The sequence below is a fragment of the Polistes dominula genome, unplaced genomic scaffold, assembly GCF_049000335.1.
Source record: "Polistes dominula isolate Pdom_NZ unplaced genomic scaffold, Pdom_raw_medaka contig_15, whole genome shotgun sequence".
Taxonomy (NCBI): Eukaryota; Metazoa; Arthropoda; class Insecta; order Hymenoptera; family Vespidae; genus Polistes; species Polistes dominula.
Genome location: NW_028300915.1, coordinates 6,753,333 through 6,779,521, shown reverse-complemented (window position 1 = coordinate 6,779,521; position 26,189 = coordinate 6,753,333). Strand labels below are relative to the sequence as shown.

The following is a 26,189-nucleotide window of genomic DNA, read 5'->3' as shown; positions in this document are numbered from 1 at the left end:
GGGTTACAGTTTAGTGTTACAGTTAAATGGTAAAGTAACACGATGTAGTTACAAGTAATATTTACAGCTATAGTTATAATTGTAATGACTGCAATTACGGTTATAACTTTAGCTATAACTGTAACTGTAATTGTGGTTGTGGATCTTTTAAGTTTCAAATTGCCGTAACTCCATGAAATATTGATGAAAACATATATTTTATATACTCGTTTGATTCGCATTGATATTCTCTTTCGAAAAAATTGGAAATATTTTCAACGATATTGTTTAAAACGATTTGTTGTCCTATTTAATAGATTTCCTGTTCGTAACAATTTCAATGCATAAAACACAAATATTCATCACGAAGCAAAATGAATAATCTGAAAATTTTAACTTTCCTGTCACGTTTCACATTTAATTTTTCTACTAATTTGTTTTGCAAAACTTATATTGTATGAAATTTTTGCATGAAAAAACGTATTTTTTAGCAGTATATTAAAGAAATATTAGATATTAAAATGAAAGGTTTTTCATACTTCAATTATTAGAAACTCGTACAACTGCATTTTTTTGGTATAGATGCAATGATCGATTTTTTGTAAAATGAAATTACACGACTCTTTAATTATATAACAAGCGAAGTTATAAATTATTTCCTGAGAACATTTAGAAATCGTATTCTTCTTAAAATGTCCTCATATTTCATCGTTAACAACTTTCAAGAATCATTAAGATTGGCAGCACCATTTGCCAAAAATTCTTTCGAAATCTTTTGGCCTTTATCTTCACCTTTAGTCGTTATGTTCTTTTTTCTAAAGTATTAAAGTAGAAACCATCAAGTGTTCAAAAAGGGGGAGAATAATCTTATATAAGGGTTTAATACGATAAATTGTCTGGGAAACAAAAACTTTTGATGGAGATCAAGGTCGTTGTGAAATTAATGAAACATTTGGTTATTCTGGTTCGTTTGCAATAATTATAAGATGGTGTGAATTCTTTTTTCTTGGAATCAATCAATTTTACTTTAAATTGTACGAAAATAATTTTCTACGATTTTATAACTTTACGAAATATGTTACAACATGTCTTTTAAAAGTTCAACCTATTTACAGAATCAATTGTAAACTTTGATTTTATCGTATAAATAAAGATGGAATAGTTGGTTATATAGATAAATTCATGTCGAGTTATTTGAGAAGATAATAAATCGTAGCTCTAGATAGTCTTATAATGATCGTTATCTTAAAGTGAAAACTTTTTCAAATAGTTATGTAGCGCTTTTAAATTTGATAAGTTTTCGTTAATCACTTAGTACTAATCTCTCAATTGATCCTTCAAATCCTTCAAAGTTGTATAACGATTCTGCTTGATAATTAAAGGCAGATAAAATTTAAATATTAAATTTCGTAATAATCTTTTAAGAATAATAAATATTCGAGTAGTATATATTTTAGTAATAAAATTAATCTCAACGTCGATTAAGAATTCATTAAAAATAAACTTCTTTTTTTCTTAACACTTCTTCACCAAATTTAACCACCAAATTCTTTTTGATAGAGAAAAGAAAAAAAAGGTAGAACAAGTCTTTGTCGAAGGAAATCGAGCGTAAGATTGCTGATTAGTTTCATTGGGGGAGGTAGGGAATTTTTGGAAAAATTAATGGAGTGAATTATAATCGACTTGTTTTATATAGTTTTCTTTTTTTTTTTAATTAATATTCATTAAACAATTTTACGGTAGAAAAAATCTCGATTGTATGTTTTTTCGGTTCGTACACTTGACCTTGACATAGAGAGAATGCAAAAAAAAAAATAAAGGCAAACGAATCGAAATGTGAGACGTCTATATATATATATATATATATATATATATATACATAAATATATGCATACGTGGGCTGACTTAAAATCTACGTATGTATGTATATATGCATGTATCTAACGGGTGACCTAGTTCCCTGACGTATCGCGTCGCACTTTTACACTGCTTTATTCGCACGAGGGCACTTCGTCACGTAGGCTTAATGAAACGGTACGGGGTCGACCACCATCGAAGTTTCAATCTATTCGACGAGTCAGATTTCTAGCGAGGACTCTCCTACTTTTCAATTCTGATTCCAAGTTTTTCTACCATGAGATATCACACTCTGTAGCGAAAGCTTACGTAACATCGATAAACAACTAAGCGCGAATATTGTTTTTTTTTTATTTGAAATTATATATAACTACGATGAACGTATATTATATTATTCGACACGTAACCTTGATAATCAGAGGACCACAGAAATGTTTTTTTTCTTTTTCTTTTTAATTATAATACGTACATAAAAAGAACTGTAAAATATTAAATAGAGCGCAATGATGTAGATATATTTTTTTAGTTCTACGTTGATGCGAAGTTTATTTTAATGTATAAGAGATTATATATATGTATATGACTGAACCAAACAACAATGCTTGATCTAGATATTTAGTGAATTCTACTTTGCGTTTTTGAAGATTAATATTTGAAAGTAGTAGATGTTTATATATATATATGTAGATTTGAATATAGTTACCAATTACTCCGAGATTGAAAAATTTTCAAAAAGAAAGACATCTTTGAAAATATTTGTAACAAATGGAGAGATCTTACATTTGATGAGAAAAAACGAGAAGCTTCGATTGACGTCTCCAATTTTCCCAATAGTAATCTAATCGTGTCTAACAGCAAGTGGATAAGAAAATTGCAAAAATTCCTTCTGGCGACGTCTACTTTTTCCGCTATTGGAACGATCAAGAATCAACGTGCTGAAAATTATTTCGTCGGGCAAGTGGGAGGGTTGGGGAGTTAGGATAGCGTCATTTTTTAAATCTTTCCTTTTGGTATCGAATACATCTTACTAATGAAATGGAGTGTTAAAAAACGAATTGAAAGTTACAGAGTAGAAAAAAAAATGAAAAAAATAACGACTATAAAGAAGAAGAACGAGAAAATGAGCATGGGAAGAAAGTTAGGACTATATACCTATGTCGAGAAATTTCTTATTTCTCGTATTTCCAGGAAAAGAATTTCTGAATCCTTTTAAGCTCGTTGGATTATTCTGTCAAGCGCAAAATATCAGCTATGTGTTACCTTCGTCTTTCTCCTTTTCATAGAATTTTCGTGTAAACGAATTATGAAATTATGGAAAAATACAGAGAGATTTCTTTCTACAACCAAACACGAATAACCATTCTATTTTTACTTATTTATTTTTTTGAATAATTTTTTGTCTTGTTTATTTCTTTTTTTTTTCATTAAAACAAAAATACAAATATTACCACAGAAGATAAATTTTTTCTTTCTTTTTTGCAAGCTTATAATGTCAAATCACGTGTTTCTGTTAAAAATGTTTATACTCGAAGAAAGCTATTTTTTCTTTTTTCTTTTTTTTTGTATCAATATCCAATCGGAATAATACTTGTATATGTTTTCTATACAATCCTAAAAGTCCAATTTTGTAATGGGAACCCCTAATTATTATTTATTCGAGTTCCTTGCCCTTTTCAAAGTTCTTTCACTATCCATCCAATAAAATCGAACGGCTTCAAAATCGTTTTTATTAGGGACGCTTATTGCTGGATTTTCCTTGCTCGACTCGGTAAAGTTTCTTCTCTACAAATGCATGAGTATATATACGCAATACGTTCATGTGAACAAACTCATACGTGTGTTTGCGTTTTCGAGAGACCTTTCATTTTCTCGACGAACTTCCTATCCGTTCAGAACATTTCAGACTAGAAGGGTCTTTCGATACTAAGCTATCAAATAAAGTATTCTCGAAGTTTCATACGACGATTTTTTTCTCTCTCTCTTTCTTTATTTGCTTTTTTTTTATCTTTTCCAAAGTTTCTCACCACGTTAGAGTGATAAAATAACGAACATGTCCAGCTTCTTCGATGTTTCTCACTCCATAGATTGGAAAAGTAAATGGTTACTTAAATATTATCATTAAGTATAAATCGTTGATTTTTCGGACAATCTTTATTACTGATTGTTTCTTGAATGATTTTTTTGTTTCAAAAGAAATATGTCGTTTTATCTGTATATAATAATTAAAAAATATATATATATCATAATAGATTATAAAAATGACATAATAATAATTACTACGATATATTTAAACTACTTTCAGAATATCGATCGAAATAATTTATATTTGTTAATTATGACAGTGGATTAAAGTTAAAAAATTAATATGATTAACTTTATGATTTATATTATATTACATTTATTTATATTATTAAAAAAATCGTAGATATTAAAATCGTTTAAATGTATTTTGACTTTAATCCATTTTTTTAAATCTGTAGTAAAGTATTCTCTTTTGTAATATAACATTGTCGCTTAAATTAATCTTGTTTTTTTAATCTTTTTTTTTTTTAAATTGATCAATATTAACCGAATAAGAAAATGATTTTTCAAAACTTAGGTTGATCGAGATAAAAACTATGTTTCGAGAAGAGAAACAGGCGGAATACGAGACATGACGTTACGTACATATGCATACTTTGCATTTCGAAAAGAAGAGGAGAAACAAAGATACGAAGAGGAAGGAAAAGAAAGGAAGTAAGAGAGACTCTTATCGTTTCTGGAATGTCGCCAGTATCGTAACATAGTGACTCGATTTATGTATTGAAAAGCAACATGCACGTTGAGCTTCGTGACCTTCATAATCGATTGCAACTTGTCGAAATTTTATAAAGCTCTCTATCTCTCTCTCTTTTTCTCTCTCTTTTTCTCTTTCTCTCTTTCTCTTTTTTCCTTCTATGTTTTTAGTATAATCCTTCATTCTCAGATAAAAGAATGCAAAAATAAGATGAGATGTAACGGAACATTTTTATTTATGATTGAAAACTTCTCTTAAATATTTCTCTTGTACTTTCTACTCTTTTAATAACTTAACTTAACTTAAAATAATTCTCTCTCTTTCTCTTTCTCTTTCTCTTTTTTTCTCTCAAGAATGATTTATCTTTTTCATTACACTGTATTCTTCTTTATTAGTCAAGCCACAATATTATGGAATTCCGATCGTTTGATTGTACAAATGGCATATCGATTATTATTCTATTGACCTACATATATTAGGTGTCTTGATATTAAATTCGTTGAATCGAAATCGTCGTATTTTTTTCGTCAAGGAATTCGATAGTTGTCTGAAAAATGAACCAAAGTAATAGGAAATCATAGATTATTTCTAAAGATAATAGATGGTATATATATATGATAACTTTATTAATAAATACTACATTTTTTAAAAAAGGTAACGAGTATTAATTGTTACGCCTGATATTTCAGATATAATTTACTATATTTATTTAAACAAATAATAAAAAACAATAAAACTTTAAAATTGAAAGGTTAAATTTTACCAACAAATGTCATTTGGATTAAATGATAAGAAATATTAGATAATCATTTCATTAAAAGATAATTGTATTTATATTAGAAAATAATGAAAACGGTTCTAGATCGCTTTGATCGCTACTATCTTATAATTAAAGAGATCTTTGTCTATGGGTAATTGTATTTTATTGTTCTCTAGTTGCATCTATCTTTCTCATGGTTAATAGTTTCCATCGATCTCTATCGGATCAAAGTCGAACACGTTTTACTTTGGAAAATTTCTTCTCTTTTTTCTCTCTCTATCTCTCTTTTTGTTTTATACTTTAACGATATTTTATACTTTTGTTAACGTGCATTTGACACGAGTAATATTCAACTTTTATCTTTCTTTTAACTTGCATTATTACCGCTTAAAAAAATATATTTATTTTATTCCTTCGTTCGTTTTAATTTCGTCAATTTTGTACGAAGATGAATTATTTAATTTTGTAATGTTTTTTTTTCTAATCATTTAAAACTAATAGCAATAATATCTATTTATACTTTCTATTTAGTTTCTTTTTTTTCTCTTACTGATACTTGATTATAATCTCATCAATATAAGAAAATAATAATTAATATTTAACTTTAATAATTTTATAACAATATTAAAACGAACGATTATTACTGGAGTTTTACTCTATTTGCCTTTTTTCTTTTTTTCAAAAACCAACAATTTAACAAAAAACGAATTCACTAGAAGCATTCTTTTTCCTTACCATACGTTTTCGATAAAAGCTACGGGGATCTTTGTGAGATCTTAAAAGTGGAAGAAAACCAGGATTGAGGGTGTACCAGTCCTTCCAAGAGAAATTTTATTGTGCTACTTTTCTTCGATACAAGAAAAGCGAAAGAAGACAGAAAAAAACCAAGAAAGAGAAAAATAAAATGAAAGGGAAAGAGAAGGAAAGATACAGAAAAAGAGGAAGATAGAGACAAACGTATAGTCGTTGAGAAAGTGATGGTAGTGTTAGGAAAAGAAAAGAGGGTTTAAATTTCAACTCGAGTATAGAAAGTTTGACCATCTTTTAACTTTCTCTCCAGGGAAGAATCCGTTAACGATGAGTTGTTCGTGAGATTGAGACAAAAAAGGGAATAAAGAAAAGGTAAACAAGAAAAAAAGAAAATAAAAAAGAAAAAAAAGAAAAGAATTATTTTAATGTAATTATAATATATGTGCGTATAAAATTCAAGTTTTTTTTTTCTTTTTGTTGAAAATATTCTTACGAAAAGTCGAGAGGGACAGCGGAACGGTTATTAATTAATACCACCTGTATAAAAGTTCAATGAAATGAATTGGTTCAAAATCGTGGAGGATCTAACTGATTGTAATTGGAATTAGCTATTGACTAAAAGTTCGAAGGATAAAAAAAAAACAAGGGAGAGCAAGATAGTAAAGATGTGTCTTCTATTTCCGTCTGACCTTAATTAACGTAATACATATATTCATATCAACATTCTACTACTACCACTTCCACTTTACTTTCAGTCGATACTTTGGGCTAATGAGTACGTGGTTTTCAGCATTGATACAAAGTGCTACCTTGTCTGATATACTCTCTACCTTCCTTCCCTTTTCCTTTTTCTTCTTCTCTCTCTCCCTTTCTCTTTTTCTTTTGTACCTTATATTAGGTAAAGATTATTTCGCATTTATTGGATCTTTTCATCAGTTTTTTTTGTAGTACTTACTTATCTTTTATCAAAAGTTGATGACCAAATCGTAAATTTGTACAATAATTTAAGTGAAAACTATATCAATAAATTAAGATTGATAATTAAGAAAATTGCCAAATTTTGTTAATAAAACAAAAATAAGCTAATAAGATAAGAAGGATGAAAGATTTAACTATAAAGGAATATGAAGGATTATTGATCGAGTTTCGGAGAAAGAAAAAAGGGAGAGAGATATAGAGGATAGGGAGAGAACTTTGCTTTGTGATCTTTCGTTTATCTTATGATCTCGTCTTTTTTCGATCGGGAGACGGAAGTCAAAGGAATTCGTCATTCGTGACACAAAGACAAAGGAACAACGAAGGAAGGGTCGACCAATGCTTCCCGATTTGTCTTTTCTTCTCTCGACAATTAGTCACGTGTGTGTTGTTATTTTTTATTTCATAAAAAAAAAAAAAGAGAAACCTGACGCAACCCCGGAAACCCGATTTTCTTCATAGAAAAAACTGATCTATCAAAATTAATAAAAAAAAATATAGTTTGAAAAAAGGATTTTCCTTGTTAGGTGGGATTAGTAATTTCTCGTTTTTTTTTTCTTGAATGAACGAATTTTTGGAATATAATTTGAAAATCATTTATTACAAAAGATCGTTACTTTGATAAAAAATTCTTACAAGAAATCCTTCTGAAGATAACGAGATAGTTTAAAAATAATATTCGTCTAATATTTTTCGTTCCACGATTGAATTCGTCGTTTCGCAAGCATGAACGAATTGAAATGGATATGAGATATGGGTGAATCCGAGCGGGATCGTTAGTTACAATCAGTAACAAAGCAATTGTTCGTAAATGCGGTGACGAACAGTATGAACGCTCGGTAGAGCTTTCGCGATCATAACGAAGAAAATTAAGGTCGATTAACTCAATTTTCAAATGAGTGCTGTTACTCATTTAAAAGAAACATTTTCCTCGAGACAAGATAAAAAAAAATATTTAAATCATTGTAAAACATATTGATATAAATTTAAAACGAAAATACTTGTTACATCGTTTTATGCTTCGCATGTTTTCTTAGAATTTGTAAAAAAAAGAAAAAAAAAGGATTAAAATTAAAAAGCAATATAAAAAAAGTGTTAGTGGTAAGTTAATTAACGAACTTTTCTTAGAGAAATTTCATAAATTTATGGCATTTAAACTCGTCTTAATTAATGAACGTTTTGTTACTGAGTTTCTTTAATTGCTACTCGACGTCAAATGCGCTCTATCACGATATAACATCCCAGTTATTTTTTTTCTCTTTTGCAAGAAATAAATTATTATTATTTATTTTCTTATCACAACTGATGTTTAATTATTAATGGTTTTTGGAATTTAATAATAAGAAATAGTGAATGGAAAATCGAATGAATGATGTATGAAGATTAAATGAAAATTATTTATATTCTATCTGAATCGTATCTTTAATTCTAATGTCATTGTTTCGATTAAATTATATGTCAAAATTGTAATAATTATATTCATTATTCGTTTATGATCATTTTTATTGACTTTTATTTTTATCCATCTTCGTGTTTTAATTTATAATTTGTATAGTGAATTGTCTTTAATGAAATAAATAATTCAAATAGATTTACTATCAAATTTTTTTTATATAATCAAAATAATGGATTTAGTTAATCTAATATACGAAAAATTTCTAGTCGATTCCCACGAGTCCTTGAACACGCAACGAGAATCGAAAATCGATCGAGTACAATTTTAATGAGTTTTACCGATTTAAAAATATTTTATAAAAGAAAAAAAAGATCTCATGTTATAGTTATCGATAATTGTTACCCTTTCGTTATCACAAAAGAATGTGTTTTATATTTAACGATTATCGACGTATATATGGAAATTATTTTTATCAATCGAATAAAGATATTCTTGGAATAATTTACTTAACACATTCCTGATACGTTCTTTTAATAAAACACGTTCCCAATTTATTTCGACAAAAATAACATTTTCAAATTAATCGTATATCTATTTCTTTGACCATGTATTTTTTTTCTCAACCACAAATAAATTGATAAAATTCGAACGTACCAAATGGAACGGAAATGAAATGAATGGAAAAATGATTCGAACGATTTTCATAGACGTTTTATAAAGGACTGTCGTCTGCAAAACTTCCAAGACAATACACTCGCATATTCTTTTGCTTCATTTAATATATATATATGGATGATACTGTCTGACGGCGTGACACGTTCGATTCTTTTCACTCATTTTTATATGCATCTTTCTCCCTCTGTTTATTTTCTTTCTCTTTCATTCTTCCTCTCTACGCCCCCATTTGGTATACCTTGAAATCTTTTAATGGAGCTAAAAGCGAGTGGTGAATGTCAAACGTATGTACACTCGCATAGGCGCATCATTGTTCTTCCGTAAGAGGATTGTCCAGACAGAACGTAGGATTTGTCCGATAAAGAGTGGAAAAAAGCAGGTAAAGGGTTCTGAAATTGGAACAGTCTCTATCCTGCTTTTTTTTTCTTTTTATCTTTTTTTCCTTCCCTCGTCTCTTCTTTTTTCTGTCTTTCGATCTCGTACTTGACCCTAAAATTATCCCTAACCCAACCAACCAATCGTTCCAATCGTTTCATCGATTTTATTCGCGGCTTCGCTATTCAATGCAAGAAGCATTTAAATGAAAGTAGATTGTGCCCTTTAAGGAACAATACCCCCTATTCTTTACTATTCCATCTTGGTCGTCCGCAAATAATCGTGATTAATCTTTTGGCGTTGAGTTTAAAATACGATGCAAAATAACAGAACGTATGATATATATTTTTTTCTTTTATTCATTATTATTGTACATTACGACTGTGTTTTATATTTTCCATAAATTGTACATCTAATATCTATGCGTAATATTAAAATAAGTATAGAATCTTTAACAAATTAAAGATATAATAAAAATTGACGATAATAATATTGAAAAATATTTATAATAAAACGGTTAAATTATATATTTGAAATAAAACAAATCGTATGCATAAAGATTCATATTTTCGCTGAAAAACATGTCGTATAGAATGTTATGTACGATCGATATTTCTTATTATAATCGAACAGGTTCCAATTGAAAAAATATTCATTCTGACAAATAAATTCAGTGACCCACAATAAGGTGTCATGTCGAGGGCACGATTGTGACTTATTACCTCTTGAACGGTGCACGTCCCGTACAGCTGCACTCAACGTGATAAATTAGTACGTCGTACTCATCACCTTAACGTACGGTTTGATTTCTAACGAGCTGAACTTCCCATACGAGACGTCGGAACTATTAACGTATAACTTTATTAACTAAAACCGAAAATCGAAATACACTATATACATATAGCCCTCCTACAACATGCATCTTATAACACGGTTTCGCTATAACACGATTCATAAATTGCGGGAACCTTCCTACAACACGGCATCTTATAACACGGTTTCCTTTCAAAAAACCTTTGTACAACACTGTACTTTTACAGCCACGGCGAGGCTTGCCGTCTTAAAGATACAGTGTTGCGAAAAGTATTTCTTTTCATCTCCATGGCCTGAAAACAAAAGTTTTTGGCTCATGGCTTTAGATCTCAAACAACACGGCATTTTCTAGGAACCTATCTACCGTGTTATAGGAGGGTTACCTATATATATATATATATATATATATATATATATATATATATATATATATATATATATATATTTAAAGTAGTAGTAGAGAAAAAGAAACAAAGCAGAATTATATACTTTAACTATATAATATAAGAATTAACAAGATGCCATGTAATTAAAATTTAAATTTAATATAAAATTAAAATTTAATTAGTAGATTAGATCCCATAGAACAGCAAGATTTACAGAACATTGGTTTTCAAAGTACAGAAAGAGATGAGAACTGATAACTGCGAGTATTGTTGTGAAAAGAAAAGCAGATTTGAAAGGCGGATCAAACTTCAATCTCATATTTCATTTTATACGTTTTCAAAAACTTCTAGTTATTTCGAGTAAAATTTATGATTTTTATTATTATTTTACTAAATTTAAAACCGACATATATGTGGGACGAGCGCCTCCATGCCAAAAACTTATTAAGCATTCGTGGAAAGAGATTTGTCGGTGGGCCCTGGGTAACTCAAATGGATAAGAGCAGCCCCCAGAAAGCGGAAGATCCGGGTTCGAGTACCGGTCCTGTTCGTCCGGTTGTCCAGTCTTTTTTCCACAAATTTTACATATATATAAATATTATATAAATAATTATTCATCTATTTGTTTCACGTAAGTAAATAATTTGTTCAGATCCGTTGAACTAGAAAAATAATTAATTACAAGTTATATTAAAAATTCATTAAACCAAAAATTGAACGGAATTCGTTTTTGCGAATATAAAAATAATACGTATTTTATTTTATACTGGTAAACTTTAGTTTGGTTCCCATAACTAAAAAAATATATATATAATGAAAGTATAAAGTTAATTTTATCGAATGTACAATGAAATATTCTGCCACGTATATATCATGTATTTGTGAAACATAGGACAGACTTTTTTTCGTTTCACATTGCATATAAAATTATATATTTTTATCATCGTACTATAAAATATTTTTCTCGAAATCAGTGAACTTTTTTCTCATGCATTGTTCGTTCACTTAATTGGCATGAAAGTAATATAGTTACACAAAGTGTTTGTTGTAATTAACAAGAAAATTATAGGTAAAGGTAAATGGCTTTAACGATTTTCTATCTTGAATAGAAAAAGGAGGTACAACAATTAACGAGAAACATGATGTTATATTTTGTTGCAACGTCTCCAATCTCTGTTCTCCAAAGTTTATTGACTTTTAAATGTTACGGTTAAAACTTATGCGCAAATTTGCTTTCTTAAATTCAATTTTTGCGTGCCAAAGATTTCTTCGATAAAAAAGATTAATTATACGCATTCGCTTCCTTTTTTCTTTTTACTAGTTTTCCGTTTTTTCTTTTTTTTCGTTAAATTTTATTGTAGACAATATAGTAGGTAAATGTATAGTAGTAGAGAAAAAGCAACAAAAAGTGATTTACGCGATATGATTTTCTTCACAAATTATTATTTCATTTTTATTTTTATTTCTTTTTTTCACAAACATGAAATTCTTGCAAACTTTATTAATTTTTTGTAAAGGACTTTCCCAGTTTTTTCCTCTCTTTTTGTTTTTTATTTTTTATTTTTATATTTGACGTAATGAGAACATCGAGATGCTTAAACCTTAGAAGCTTTTAGTATTTCCAGTAAAACACTTTTCTCGATTACTTAAAGCGATGCGTTACAATAAAGCACACGAAGAGAAACCGGACAGCTATGGATCGGAGGAGAAATTGACTGACGATTAATTAAATTTCTCGATGAATGTGATTTTATATATATATACATATGTCGATGAAAAAAGGTATATTCATTTTTTAACTTTTTACTTTTTTTTATTTTACAACAAATCCCACCATATCGTTAATTCTCCAATAAAGATTCCAAACAATTTTAGAGCAAAATAAATTTCAATAAAGTTTCTTCTTCCGCTATTTGAATCTTCGTTATCGTATTTTAACGATTGTAATCCAATATTATTGATTCGTTATTCACGATTAATAAAGTATATCTATATAAACAAGGTTAATATTCCTTGTCAATTAAAAAAAAAAAAATTACACGATACGCTTGAACAATTTATTTCTTTCAAAGTTTTTTCCAAATTTTCCTGACTTAGTAGCCCTTTAACATTTATTCTTCGTAAGATAGTACAACATATAAGTGACCAGAGAAACACAAATTCGAGTGACTAGCTGTTGTGAAATACAGATAGTATCATGGGGCCTATCGTGACTTGAATTACTTGTTCAAGAATTTAAATTGTTCCCTTGACAACGATACCTTGTAAATTGTAGGAAAAAAAGAAATTCACGTTTCATCGTATTTGTCAAAGTGCATATACCTTGAATGAATACTAGTTCTACTATTAATCTTCTATATTATACTTTACGAAACAAATGACCCTTTTTTATACTAAATATCTTTTTTCCCCCTGATCTTTCTTTTTTCTTTTCTCTTTTATCTCACCTTAAACAATTATTTATTCCCATATAAGGAATAATAAATTATTGAAGGAGGAAAGGAAAAGAAATCTCATCTTTTAAATTGTACTACCATTTACTGGTCTTAACGTCGAAAGAGAGTAACCGGAAAGTCGTCTGGGTAGATGAATTTCCGTCGAAGAAATACCATCGAATTGGTCCTATCTTTCATGACAATGGCTCGTTCCGGTTATTTCATAGCTTCTATCTCTCTTTTTCTTTCTTCCTCTCAGGTCGATGCTACGACCCCGGCAAACACTCTTCAAAGAAACGAGAGTTCATCCACACGGTGTTACCAGCCGGCGAATTTAGTTGTCTTTCTTCTACGACTACTACGTCACACTACGATGCTTAAAGACGTTGTTCTCGATTGCCATTGGATGACATCTTTCAGTTTCCTCTTTTCTTACTCTTTAAAAACTTCGTCCTATCACTTTGTCAGGTTTTATTTTGCTTTGGACTATAAGTAAGATTTTCCTTTTACCGGATAATTTAGAAAGGCGTGAACTTTATTGTCTGTATGTACTTTATCGAACTACTTTTATTGTTAGATTTAGAAAGGTTTATTTAGATATAGGTATCTGTGCTTTCATATTTATAATATATTATATTATATACATATATGTATTATATTTCATTAGTATCACGTAAATGCGCAATTAGAAGTAAAACATTTAAATAGGTATTTAAATAATCAGCTTATGGTTTTGTAAATTAAGTCAATTATGTAGAGCAGTCTGAAAGCTGTCGAAATCTAGCGATAGAGAATACTCACGTATATATATAGATTAATTAATATTACAGAATTCCGTGAATGTAATATAATAGGTATGCGAAATATTTAAATCACGTTTGAATTTAACTTTTACGTTTAACGTAAATTTGATTACATGTTTTAATTATAATAAATTATAATTTTATTTTTTAAAGTAATTTTTATATATACCTACGAATAAAAATTATATCATTTCTTTAAATGATTTATTTTGAATTATTGCAATAGCGGATATTAGGGTATAAATAAATGATATCATTATCACAATGTTATATAACTTTACACGTATATTACAATGGATACTAATTAAAGTTATTTTTTGCTTCAGTGTACCTGTTGTAGAATGCAAACCAGATGTCAGAGCAGGAAGAGGTCCAGGAGGTCGGCCGGCTCCTCTTTTACGATCAAGGACTTTACCTGCTATAGTCGCACCAGGCTTAAGTATACTTCAAGCTCAGATTGATGCTCGATACAATTGTAAGTATTTAATATCAATAAAAGTAATCAAATCTATTATATATATTGATGTTTAAATAACAATATCATAAAGGATCAACGCGGTATAAAAAGCAGATGATGATCCACTCAACCTTTGTATAACATCACTCTTCTTTTTTTTTCTTTTTTTTTTTTATCAAAAACCATCACGATCCGTCAAAGTATTCAATAGAATTCGAAATCGATCGTTAAACCATTTTTATGTTATTCACGATATGTAACGACATGTGTAATCGTAACAGTAGTAGAATTCGGATTTAAAGGATTATTTCTAGATCACATTTCATCGGGTTTATCTTCACGATCACTATTTTTTACACTGAAAACTTGAATTTTACTTTATGTGAATATATAGAAATGTTATATACCATGTAGTTCGTTATAAAACTATATTTAACACATTTCAAATAAACATATAAAAATGGTCATTGTATTATCTCAGAAGTATCTTTACCAATGTCGTTATCTTTTTTATATCTAAAATATAAAATATTTGAAAAAAAGAAAATATATTCGAAGATTCTTAGATTTCGGAAAGTTTGACGGGAGATAATTAGAAGACTATTCAGTTGTAATAATTTTAGTAAGCACGTTCCACCTATTCGTTCGATTTCAGCATCGACAACGGGCGTATCCATCACACCACCAACCACGGATAATGCAATCTCTGTAAAACGTGGAAGTACCGCACCATACAGTACCAAACTCCTTACTCCAAGGATATCATTCACAGACGATACGATAGGTAACATCCAATCAAAGTTGCTTTTCCATTCAAAAGTTACATCTCAATTCATTAAGTTTTAATAGCTTTGAATATATTTATCCGGGGACAGTAAATTAAAAACCCTTATTCTACGTAATTCTCTTTAGGATGTTATCAAATTGTAAATGATTTTAAAATAATTAATTAATTTCAATGATACGTATATCGAGATATAAAGAAATCCTTTTTTTTATTATTCATCACGATAAACATTATGTACGAAAATAAGTAATCATCGATAAATTTGCATTGTCTAATTGTAAATTAAATTGTGATATAATTTAATTAGAGTTAGTTGTTATTAAAATGACGATTCGACAAATAATGTGTTAATGTAATAAATTTGAAGCTTCACGCGAATACTTCATGTTATAACATTAATTTGTATTTTTGATATTTAAACAAATGGAGCATCGTTGATAGAAAACAAAGTTTACTTTTAATCACTACATTGTATTATACATTATAAGCTTTTACTAATTTTAATTGGGTTAATATCATTAAAAAATTTACTTTAAAAATATTTTATATCATTTATCCAATAAATTCAGATTACCTTAAACCTGAACAAATCTTGATCGTTTATTCTAGAACGTCGTGTCTCCGACTCTGGTCCTGGAAGCAGAGAATTCCCAAAAGAACACTCAACGAGAACCGGTAGATTGAGCACCTCTAGTATCGGCGGTTCGCAACCTTTGATCAAGCTTGTCAGGCTTTTAAATCAAAGGCCGAGTTTCACGCCGAGCGATGAAATTCCACGTCGTCTCTCTTGGGAAAGGTATACGATGACATACACATATCTATATATATATATATATATATATATATATATATATATATAGACATTCGCATATATATGCGAGTAACATATTAAATTATCTCAAAATGTGTTCATATGTACTTCCTTAATATAATTATTAATTTTATTCAGAGTCTAGTACACACTTTCAAACTGGACAATATTCTGAATAAATCAAAGAAAAAAACAAAAAAAACAATTTAATTCCCTCGTTAATAAATTTTGATAAATGTTGATCCTTTAATCAGGATCATTAATAACAAACAAATCGATATTTCACCGGCGATTTAGAGTAATTAGTTTTAATTCATTTTATATTATTATTATTATTGAAAGCTTTTAATATTTACAGGTTTATATAGAGAAAACGATTAAATTCATGAAACGCATAAGGCTCGATTTTCATAGTAGATATTTATTTATGAATGCTATGTGAAAAAATAAAAATTATTAATTTAATTGTTACCTTTTATAGATATGGATAGAAAATAATTTCTTTTTTCTTTTTTTCTTTATTAAACGTATCATTTCTCTCTCTCTCTCTCTCTCTCTCTCTTCGCAATATGTTCGTGTTCGTTTCAATAGAGATATATTTTGTAAGGCTTTTCCTCTCATGCGTTATAGTCGTTTACAGATAAACGTCGATTTAGCTAGAGCTAATGGACCGCTTTTGCTACGATATCAACTTTTCGGGTAGTCGATACCTTCGGATAATCGAAATACGTTTTACCGGCACGTTTCATCATGGAGAACTACGATATCCGTAAGATGATATCTGGAATAAGAGCTGCCGGTGACACGTAAGCTAATATTTAAGAAATATATCGATCTATTGTGTTCGTTAGTATATCACAATTGAACGATTAAATGAGTAGTTCGTGCTTGTTAATAGTTTAAAATCGGGGTTCGAAAGTTTCAAAGAAATTTTGATTATTTGTTGGTGAATTCACTCGCGTTGTTAGTTATGATCGATTTTTCGATTTATAGTTCTTTTCAATAGAGCAACGCGTATAAAATAAGCTGCCTTTGACAGAATATTTCAAAATGGTTGAATGGTGGAAGAGTATCGCGTATCATTGAATTCGAAGGTCCTTTTTTCTTTTTTTTTATTCCTTTGTAGACTTGACCTAAATCCCGCATAAAAATGACTTATCTCTGTACTTGGACTTTTCCGAACTTTCAAATTGTTCAAATTATTATCAATCTCGAAAAGTACTTGATATAAAAAAATATAATTATTTTCTTAAAGAGAATTAATTAATTTGTTTAATATTAAATCAATAATTTGTTTCTTACTACAATTAAAAAAAAAGGAAAAAACAAAAAATTATATGCTCTAATTCTTCATTATTCACGATCAACTAAAATTTCTCATCTTCCCACCCATCAATTTAACTTTTAATCAAAATAATTTCTATATATCCATATTTATCGATCGAAACCGTTGTCCTGGTTGGGAACGATGTTTTTCACCACGATGATCCGACGGATTTGCTTGAAAATTCGAACAATTGATGCAAAGGTTGCGGATACAGAAAGAGAGAGAGAGAGAAAGAGAGAGAGAGAAAAAGAGAGCTAGTAAAAAGCTAGGATAAATGAAATTGAACTGGTTTAACAGGCCTTTGTGTTATAAAAAGAAAAAAAAATCTAGCTGACGTGTCATTTGTTAAATGCTGAGAGAATGAGAGACGAAAAATATTTTAAAAAATCTTTCATTAGGTTATCATTATCTTTTATATTTATTTTTTTTGTTTATAATTTTGTAGAAAAAATATTTGGAAACTTAGAAACAGAGGAAAGCATTCATTTTAACGAAACGATCCACGAAACTTCACGGGAAGTTCAATTTTCAAAATGGATACGAGGAAATAAACGAGAAACGACAGATCAATAGGAAGATCAAAATGAAAGAGAAGTATATGAGAGACAGAGGAAGATGGAAATTCAGTTTCAAATCGTATTTCAGTATGATTTTCTTTTCAATTTCTCTTATTCCTTATTCATGATCGATTCTCTTCACAATTGTAAGCAAATTCGTTAATGAGAAATTCGTTTTTAGTGTAATTTAAAAGATATATAAAGTAAAACTATATAAAATTGAAAATTTTTTTTTTTGTAAGTCGACACAATAATCTTAATTGTAATAGTTTCCTATGTTGATATAAAATTTGAACAAAGCAATAAGAGTAATGTTGATTCCGCTCGTTAGATTTCATTTGAAGTGATTTAAGCTCGTTTGATAAAATTGTCGGATAAAAGTTAAACTAATGACGTTGATTTTCTTTAATATCGTCCTACTTTTTCAACGATAGAACGTTACATTTCTTGACTATTACGTAAAAATAACGCAAGCCTGTTCCATTAAACATGATATAACGTCGAGGAAAAATATAGAATGATTTTGAGAAATCATATTGTAATAAAAGTTATGTAAAGATCGATCCTTATGATGAAATAATCTGTTATCTCTAAATACTTTAATTCGATTAATGATCTTTGATAAGGTTATTTTATAGCGAAGACTGATATGAAACGTATCTATGAGAAAATTTAGAAAAATTGTAATTTTTTTCTTATTTTCAATAATACAATATTATATTCCCTTCCAAAGTAACTTCAGACAGATAAGATAGGAAAGATGTAATTGAAGAAGACGAAGAGACGACGAGGATGGAAATGGCAAATAAGAAAAAAGAAACAGACGAGGATTTTTTATGATTGATAATTGAAATTAGATTTTTTCTTTGAATTAATTTAACTTTGTAATTAAATTTAATTTGAAGAAGAAGAAAAAAATGAAGATAATTTTATTTACAATTGAAGAATAATAACAATTCGAATTCGTGTTGAGGGTAGTTTACTCAAATATACACCTATACTACTTACAATCGTTAACTGTTATCTCGTTGAACTTTCTATTAATATTCGTTAACCTTTATTCGTGTTAAAGAAATGAGATAGAAATTAGAAAGGATTAAAATAAAGGAAAGTTATTTTTTGCCTGACAATTAGAAAGAAAATTGTATATTCGTGTTTGAATAGATGTAGTTGAACGATAGTAAAACGAGTTACGATGCTTCTAATCGTTTCTACGTGACTGACACATTTCGAAACCGTTTGTCTATCTTTTTTGTCTATCTTACCATGTAACTTACCAAAATTAGCATAACCATTTCAGATGTCTGGATTATATGCTAATCGTTTAAATTTATGACGATGTTATTCTAATTTTAAATTAAAAAAAAAATGATATGATTTTTATGAATTATTTGGTAATTTTATATTTATTTTTTGGCATATAAAGTACCCATAGAAAGAATCGTATTTTGCAATCAAAATTAACAAACCTTTAACAAATTTTTTTCGTATTTTTTCTTTCATTAAATAATAATTATGCAAAGAGATTATTATCACATTCGTTGGTGTTTTCGTTAAGAGAATTCTTCGAATGATTTTTGTTTTATTTGTGTTAACAGCCGTAACGTAATGTCATCTTCATTATTTCGATTAACAAAAGAGGTATTTTACAAATAAATATTTAATAAATACACTTATAAATGATGTGGATATTATTTAACGAATATTTTCATAATATAATTTAAGCCTCTTCATTAAATATTTTACTCGTATATTTAGGTCAATTTCAAAATGTAGAAACTTATATTACCAGTAAATTTATTATTAACGAAACGAAATATTGAAATTAAAAGAGAATTAAATTAATAACATAGTTTTTTATATCTTCATTCCAAACTAAGTTTATACTTCTATTAATTATATTCGTTTTAAACAAAGTTTATATTTGTAAAACTTGTTGTACATTATTAATCTTATTCAATTTTAAATAATAACTTTTTGAATACATTATGTTGAGTATCATAACATTTCATTGAACATATTAATATAATAATTTATAAACGACGACTTTCATAAGGATAATGGTATACGTTGCTTCAGTAGCTTAGCAACTATTTTGATAAACTCTCGTGTTGATAAGATCATGGAAAAGAAAATATGTAAAAAAAATAAAAACTAAGAAAGAATATGAAAGCGTTGGTAATATACATGTCTAGCATATCTCTCATAGAGTCATCCTCATTTTATGTGTCTCTACAACGTCAGCAGTATTAAATTCTTTCGAAGGAAAGCTTAGGGTACAAAGCTACCTACATATATGTATATACACATATACTATAATCTGGTATAAATAGCAAAAAAATATAAAAATCGTATTAAATCAAAAGATACCAAAAAAGAGAAGAGAGAGAGATCTGTTTAGCAAGGATAATTTATATCTATAAAAATAACAAAAAATGAAGCGTATTTGAAAGCCATTTATTCGGAGACCTATGACGCTATTTGCCTTTTCTTATTTTTTTTTCTTTTCCTTTTCGGCAAATTGACGAAATATTTATTCTTCATCTTGTCCGTCTAAATCGACGTAGATTTTTCTTTCACCCTGTTTTTTCTTTTTATCTTTTTTGCTGCTTGTTTTTTTTATACGAACAAATGGTCGATCTAATGACTTTGTTTCGTAGAAGAAATATTTGACGTGATGAAGTTTATGTTTTTATGTTTACGTTCGAGATGGCTCGTTATAATCCATTTATTCTGTATTAACACATATACAGAATAAATTTGAACTGGTGGTACAATTCGTTGAGTGATAATTCTGTGTTTGTAATTAATAATTAGAAGTCGAAAAAAGGGGAATAGTATATTTTGTCGTCTAACAGTTGTTTAGAGGTGAGTGGTTATTTATTTTCATGATCCCATGATCTTTCGTTTGCGTTTTCGTATTCGTCGTCCTCTGCAATGTTTACATTATGTCTTCAGACGCATGATTCATTCCACTTACGCTCAGTTTGTATCTATCGGTCGAACTGTGAGTATAGCGAGACACAACAACAACTTAGTGTAATACGCAACGATTTGCAAATTATCGCCATTCATACAAAAAAATAATACAGATATTTTTATATTTTATTATTAAGAATTCAAATTGGAAGTTAGTTTAGCGTAGGTGTATGGTATAGAATTTTTAAATAAGATTTGTTCAGAGATAAAAAATATTTGTTCAAATAAAAAATTTTGACTACTTTATCGTCGACCTACTTTTCATATAAAATCACTGAAATAACTGTTCTTAATATGAAAGATTTAATTTTTCAAAATTGACGAAAATAAAGATGTCACATTCTTTTTAATAATTTATTTATTCATTAATTATTTTCAAGCATCTTGTAATTGTTATATAAAATTGTAAAATAGTCAATAGTTGCAAGTGGAAAATATAATAGTTATTTAACTATCACCTAGATAATTAATAGAGCAAACAACAAATACTTTATTTTTATTACAAAAAATGAATATTTATTGAAATAAAAAAATAAATGTTTCTCGGTTTTTAATATTTATTTTATATTAAATTTAATTACGTTTTGGGCGTGTGAATGATGCTCCTAGTACATCACGTTCTTCGTGAACTCAAATGAATAAAATGCATCCATTTTTTCTCTATTATTGTCATTTTTATAATTTTGACCACAACATTGAAACAAAAAATGAAAACAAAGATATTCGGTATCATCGTCGATTTATTTTTCATCTGATAATATTTCACGCATTAAATTTAATTAATTACAGTCAGAGTTAGCGTAATATTTTTTCTTTTTATCTATATTTCAAAAGAATTGCTTTTCTCTACGATTACTATACATGTAAAATACGAAATATTTCGTATGGTTTCATGTAGCAGTAAAAATTTATCAAAAAATTAAGATAAAAAAATTATATAACAACGCAATTGATACAATAACAAAAGTCGATTGAAAGAAAACTTTTAATCGTTTTTCAAGCTTGTAAGAAGAATAAAATTTCTACTTTTATACTCACCTATATAAATTTAGTATTCCAAAGGAAAAAAAAAATTCTAGCACATTTTGATGGTATTTCAACTTGAACAATTTCAAACATAAAGGTTTGACATTCTTTGAAATCGTATGCAAATTGACGAGAAAGAAAAACTTACAAAATTATATAATATTATAAAGTTGAAAGATTCATTAATTGGCTGTGTTCGACGAGTTCTACTTCAAATTAAAAAGAAAAAATAATAAAGAATGAAGGAAAGAAAATGTAACAAAAGGACTGAGAGAAAGAAGATACTTGGAGCGATAGGTTGTAAAAAAAGAAAAAAAGAAAAAAAGTAACTATTCTTTATTTTAATTCGTTTCGATTGACACAGACGAGAGTGCAGTGCGACGGGTTCGTGCCTGCCTAGAAGCAGTTCCATCGACAGTGTAGCTGAATGGGGCTTGACAGGGGGTGTTGGTACCGTCAGTGGTAGTAACGGAATTCGTGCTGCCAGCAGCTATGGACTTTTTGTCGAACAGCCTCCACCGAGAAGAAGTCCAAGTCCGTTGTTGGGTACTAGAAGTGACAGGCTCAGTTTGGCATCACCGGGTATCGGTAGAAGAGTCAAAGGTCATCGGGCTGTCGTCGGTGAGTACTAAAACTTTCAATAAAACTATTTTCCATTAGTTGTAGATTATCGAAATTTTCATCAGACAAAATCTATGTTTAAATTATTGTTTATCAAGATTGGATATTATTAAATCAAAGATAATTATATGAAAAGTATATAATTTTAATGATAAATATCTATCACAAACGGAGGAGATGTGTTCCGTGATAATTTGGAATTGCTTACATAAATATTCCAAGAGCAATTTATATATTTGTATTTTATTCTATCTATAGAGATTTTATAATCGACGATCAAAGTAACGTAGATTTTCATGAATATACTTAACTTATAATCAGCGCGAATAAATTGCGTTTGATTTAATTGCTTTTTAGAAATCAATACAATTAGATCAATATAATTAATGATGTTTTAAATACGTCACCTCTTTCTCTTCGACGAAGATATTACATTGTTACTTTAATGTAATATCGATTTTTATTTTTAAAACGTTTAGACCCATCATTGACATTGACGTAATCTCAATTTTTAAACGGATCTTTATTCATCTGTGAATTAATTGTTAAACAGATTCCTTCCTAAATTCTACCTTGTTGTAAAGTTTACTTTTAAATCTAATAAAAATACAGTAAAACCTGTTTTTGTGCGGAGGATAGGGACCGAATAAAAAAAGTCGTACAAAAAAATATTTGGAAATTTTATAAATACTTACATATAATAAACAACTTTGTACGATATATTAAATAAAATTTTTTTTATGCGGCGGACAGAGACCACATATAAAAGTCACACTTAGAAAATACATCAATTATTTACGAAATAAAGAAGAGAATGCTTTCCAACAAATTAAATAAGTAAATTAGACCTGGAAATATTTTAAAAACACTTAATTTTTCATTGTATACATGTAGAAATTTTCAAAATAAACATTAAATAATTCACTGCTACTCGTAATCCAAAACGCGCATTTTCTTGTGATGAATTGGTTTAATCGCTTTCATCGCTTGAAGGTACGATTTCAATTGATTTTGGCACCAGAAAGTCAGTGATCAATTTTTGTAACGTCAGTCGATTGGTCAGTTGCTTGTACACGTCACGATAGCAAGAAATGCATGATCTTAGCTTTTTGGGGAATTTCAAGCTTTTTTAAGAATTAGTATCTATTTTAAGAAAATGCGTTTCCAATTTTAGAAATCCGGATCCCTTCATATATTTTATCGGTTGTAATAGATTCCAGTTCTTCTTGCCTATCTTTGTAATCTATCAAATTATTGATAATGTCACTATCGTTGACAGTTTCGTCCTCAATTATTTCGTCCAGATCATTTTCGCCGAAAGTATCAAAGCCCTCTCCGCTGATCTTACCATATGTGCGAGCGCAGTAATTTCAGATAATAACATGGACACGTTTTCGGTTACATTTCGATTAATTACTCATTCAGGTAAGATCGCTTTCCAGCACGAATTTAATGTGTATTATTTTATTTGACCAATTGCTGCAGTAATTGCTGCTGGTTTATGCAGTTTAAAATTGAGAATTTTTTCCAAACTTCAGTCAGGCCTAATTCATCGTTCTCTAGTTTTTTCAGAATGTAGCTAAGAGTTAATTTGAGATAATATTTCTTAAAATTTGTGATTATGCCCTGATCCAGTGATTGTTTCCATTATCGTCAAGGAGTCCACGTATTCAGGGTTTGTGCATACATGTATACGTACACTGATAGGAAACATTAAACTGGTGCCAACGCCGCTGAGATTTATATACCGCATAATAAAAATCGCACGAAAACAATTGCATAAAAAAAAGATCGCACAAAAATCGTACAAAAATAAAATCGCATACAAAAGGACCGCACAAAAACAGGTTTTACAGTAGTTTGGAATTATTATTAGTTTCAAATTAAAGATTTGATAGTAAGAATTTTAATTCCCATAAGATATAGTACACTTTTATTCAATATTATCTATGAGGTGAAAAATGATGAACAATAATAAAATTGCATAGTACATATACATAAATGCATCATAGACATAAGGAGACGTAGGGTGTTACAAAAATTTATTTCGAAAAAATGGGTAGACAAAATATAGGACAAATTTCTATACACATTGATACGGTTGTGTGTATCTATTGACGTAATAGGTACACAATGTAATACGACGGTTTACCTTGAATAAAAAAGAGTCTCGTTTTCGTGAACGATAATAATTACTAACATCTATGTCATGATACCATTAATAAAAGACAACTGTGTATATATTATCTATATCTACTATCTGTATACGTTGTCTCTGTTAGAGAATATCCAATGGAAATACGTGTCGAAGTTTCAACCGCAATTAATACGATGAGATCAAGAGAAACGTATTTCTGTGAATTTGAAACAAGACCTTCGCTTACGAGTACAACGTTGTTCAAAGTCGTTTTTCTGTTTTAATGGCTTACACCGACTAACACCATCAATTTTCTTTATTCGTGAGCGTGACGAGCGAACGAACGAGCTACATCGTAATTTAAAACGAAACGTTAATACTGCAACTAATTGTAAATTGTCTACATTTGATTCCTTCTTGCGTCATTTAAATATCTTATGGTGGATATTTAATAAAATATTTGAAAAATTCTTAATTTGAATTATTATTTTATTATCGTGTGTGTGTGTTATCGATTTATTTCTCTGTAATTATATTTTTTTTTTCAGAAAATAGAATTCGTTAGGTAAAAGAAATCTCTCTAGTGATTCTTGGTAAAAGATTTTTGCTTAATTAAATGTACGTGAACTAAAAATTCCCGAAAAAGTGAGCTTACACTTATCCGTTTACATTTAAATATTATTTAGAGTAATAATTAATCCATACTCTTTTTAACAAGTTTAATATTTATTTATAAACTAATCGTATCATCTATTGTACTTTGAAACAGTCTCCATTATTTTCATAAAATTCCTCAACGAAAAAAGCATTCCAATTTTTATGCAATGAATTTAATATGAAGGCACTGAATTAATTGCTACATCTAACATTATTTTCAATTCAAATTTGTCGCAATTTCGATAAATGAAATGAAAGTATAATATAATTTTAATCGTTTTTTTTTTTAATAATACGAGAAAAAAGCTATAATATATTATCTACATTTTCTTTATATTAATTAATCTTATCTCTATAAAATTCCCCTGTCACAGTGTTTGTTATTCTTATTCTCCGAAACGACTTGACCGATTTATATGAAATTTTTTGTGTATATTCGGTAGGTATGAGAATAGTTTTTCGTATATTTCTTATACCCCTGAGTGATAAGGGTGACCCACCATAATTATTTTTCCTTTAAAAGGATATTAAGAAAAAAGAGAAAATAAAGACAAATGTTATGTGCCTATATTCAGACAATGTAAAATTATATGATGTAAAGTAAGTGGTGATCTTATGTTACCGCTCATGCGCAATTGGTTCGATATTAAGAAAAAAGAGAAAAAGAAGACAAATATTATGTGCGTAGATTCAGATCTATCTATATATTTATTAGCCACAGCAACGCGTTGCCGGGGCACCCCTAGTATTAATATATAATTAAATATGTGAGAGTATTTAAAATTCAAATGTTTCAAAGACGCTTTTTGAAAGTAAAAAAAAAAAGAAATAAGAAAAATGAGGAGAAAAA

At 28.6% G+C, this 26,189-nt stretch overlaps 1 protein-coding gene across 1 annotated transcript in view; it reads left to right on the top strand.

Moving 5' to 3' along the window:
- The window catches only part of LOC149033209 (uncharacterized), a 77,740-nt gene extending 51,893 nt beyond the window's left edge, over nucleotides 1-25,847 (top strand). Inside the window, exons 3-7 of the mRNA XM_089170275.1 lie at nucleotides 14,307-14,455; nucleotides 15,093-15,221; nucleotides 15,834-16,020; nucleotides 22,289-22,545; nucleotides 24,828-25,847. Coding sequence (XP_089026401.1) covers nucleotides 14,307-14,455; nucleotides 15,093-15,221; nucleotides 15,834-16,020; nucleotides 22,289-22,545; nucleotides 24,828-24,880 — 775 coding nt within the window. The 3' untranslated portion in view covers nucleotides 24,881-25,847. The remainder of the gene's footprint in view (nucleotides 1-14,306; nucleotides 14,456-15,092; nucleotides 15,222-15,833; nucleotides 16,021-22,288; nucleotides 22,546-24,827) is intronic.
- The last annotated feature ends 342 nt before the right edge of the window (nucleotides 25,848-26,189 follow it).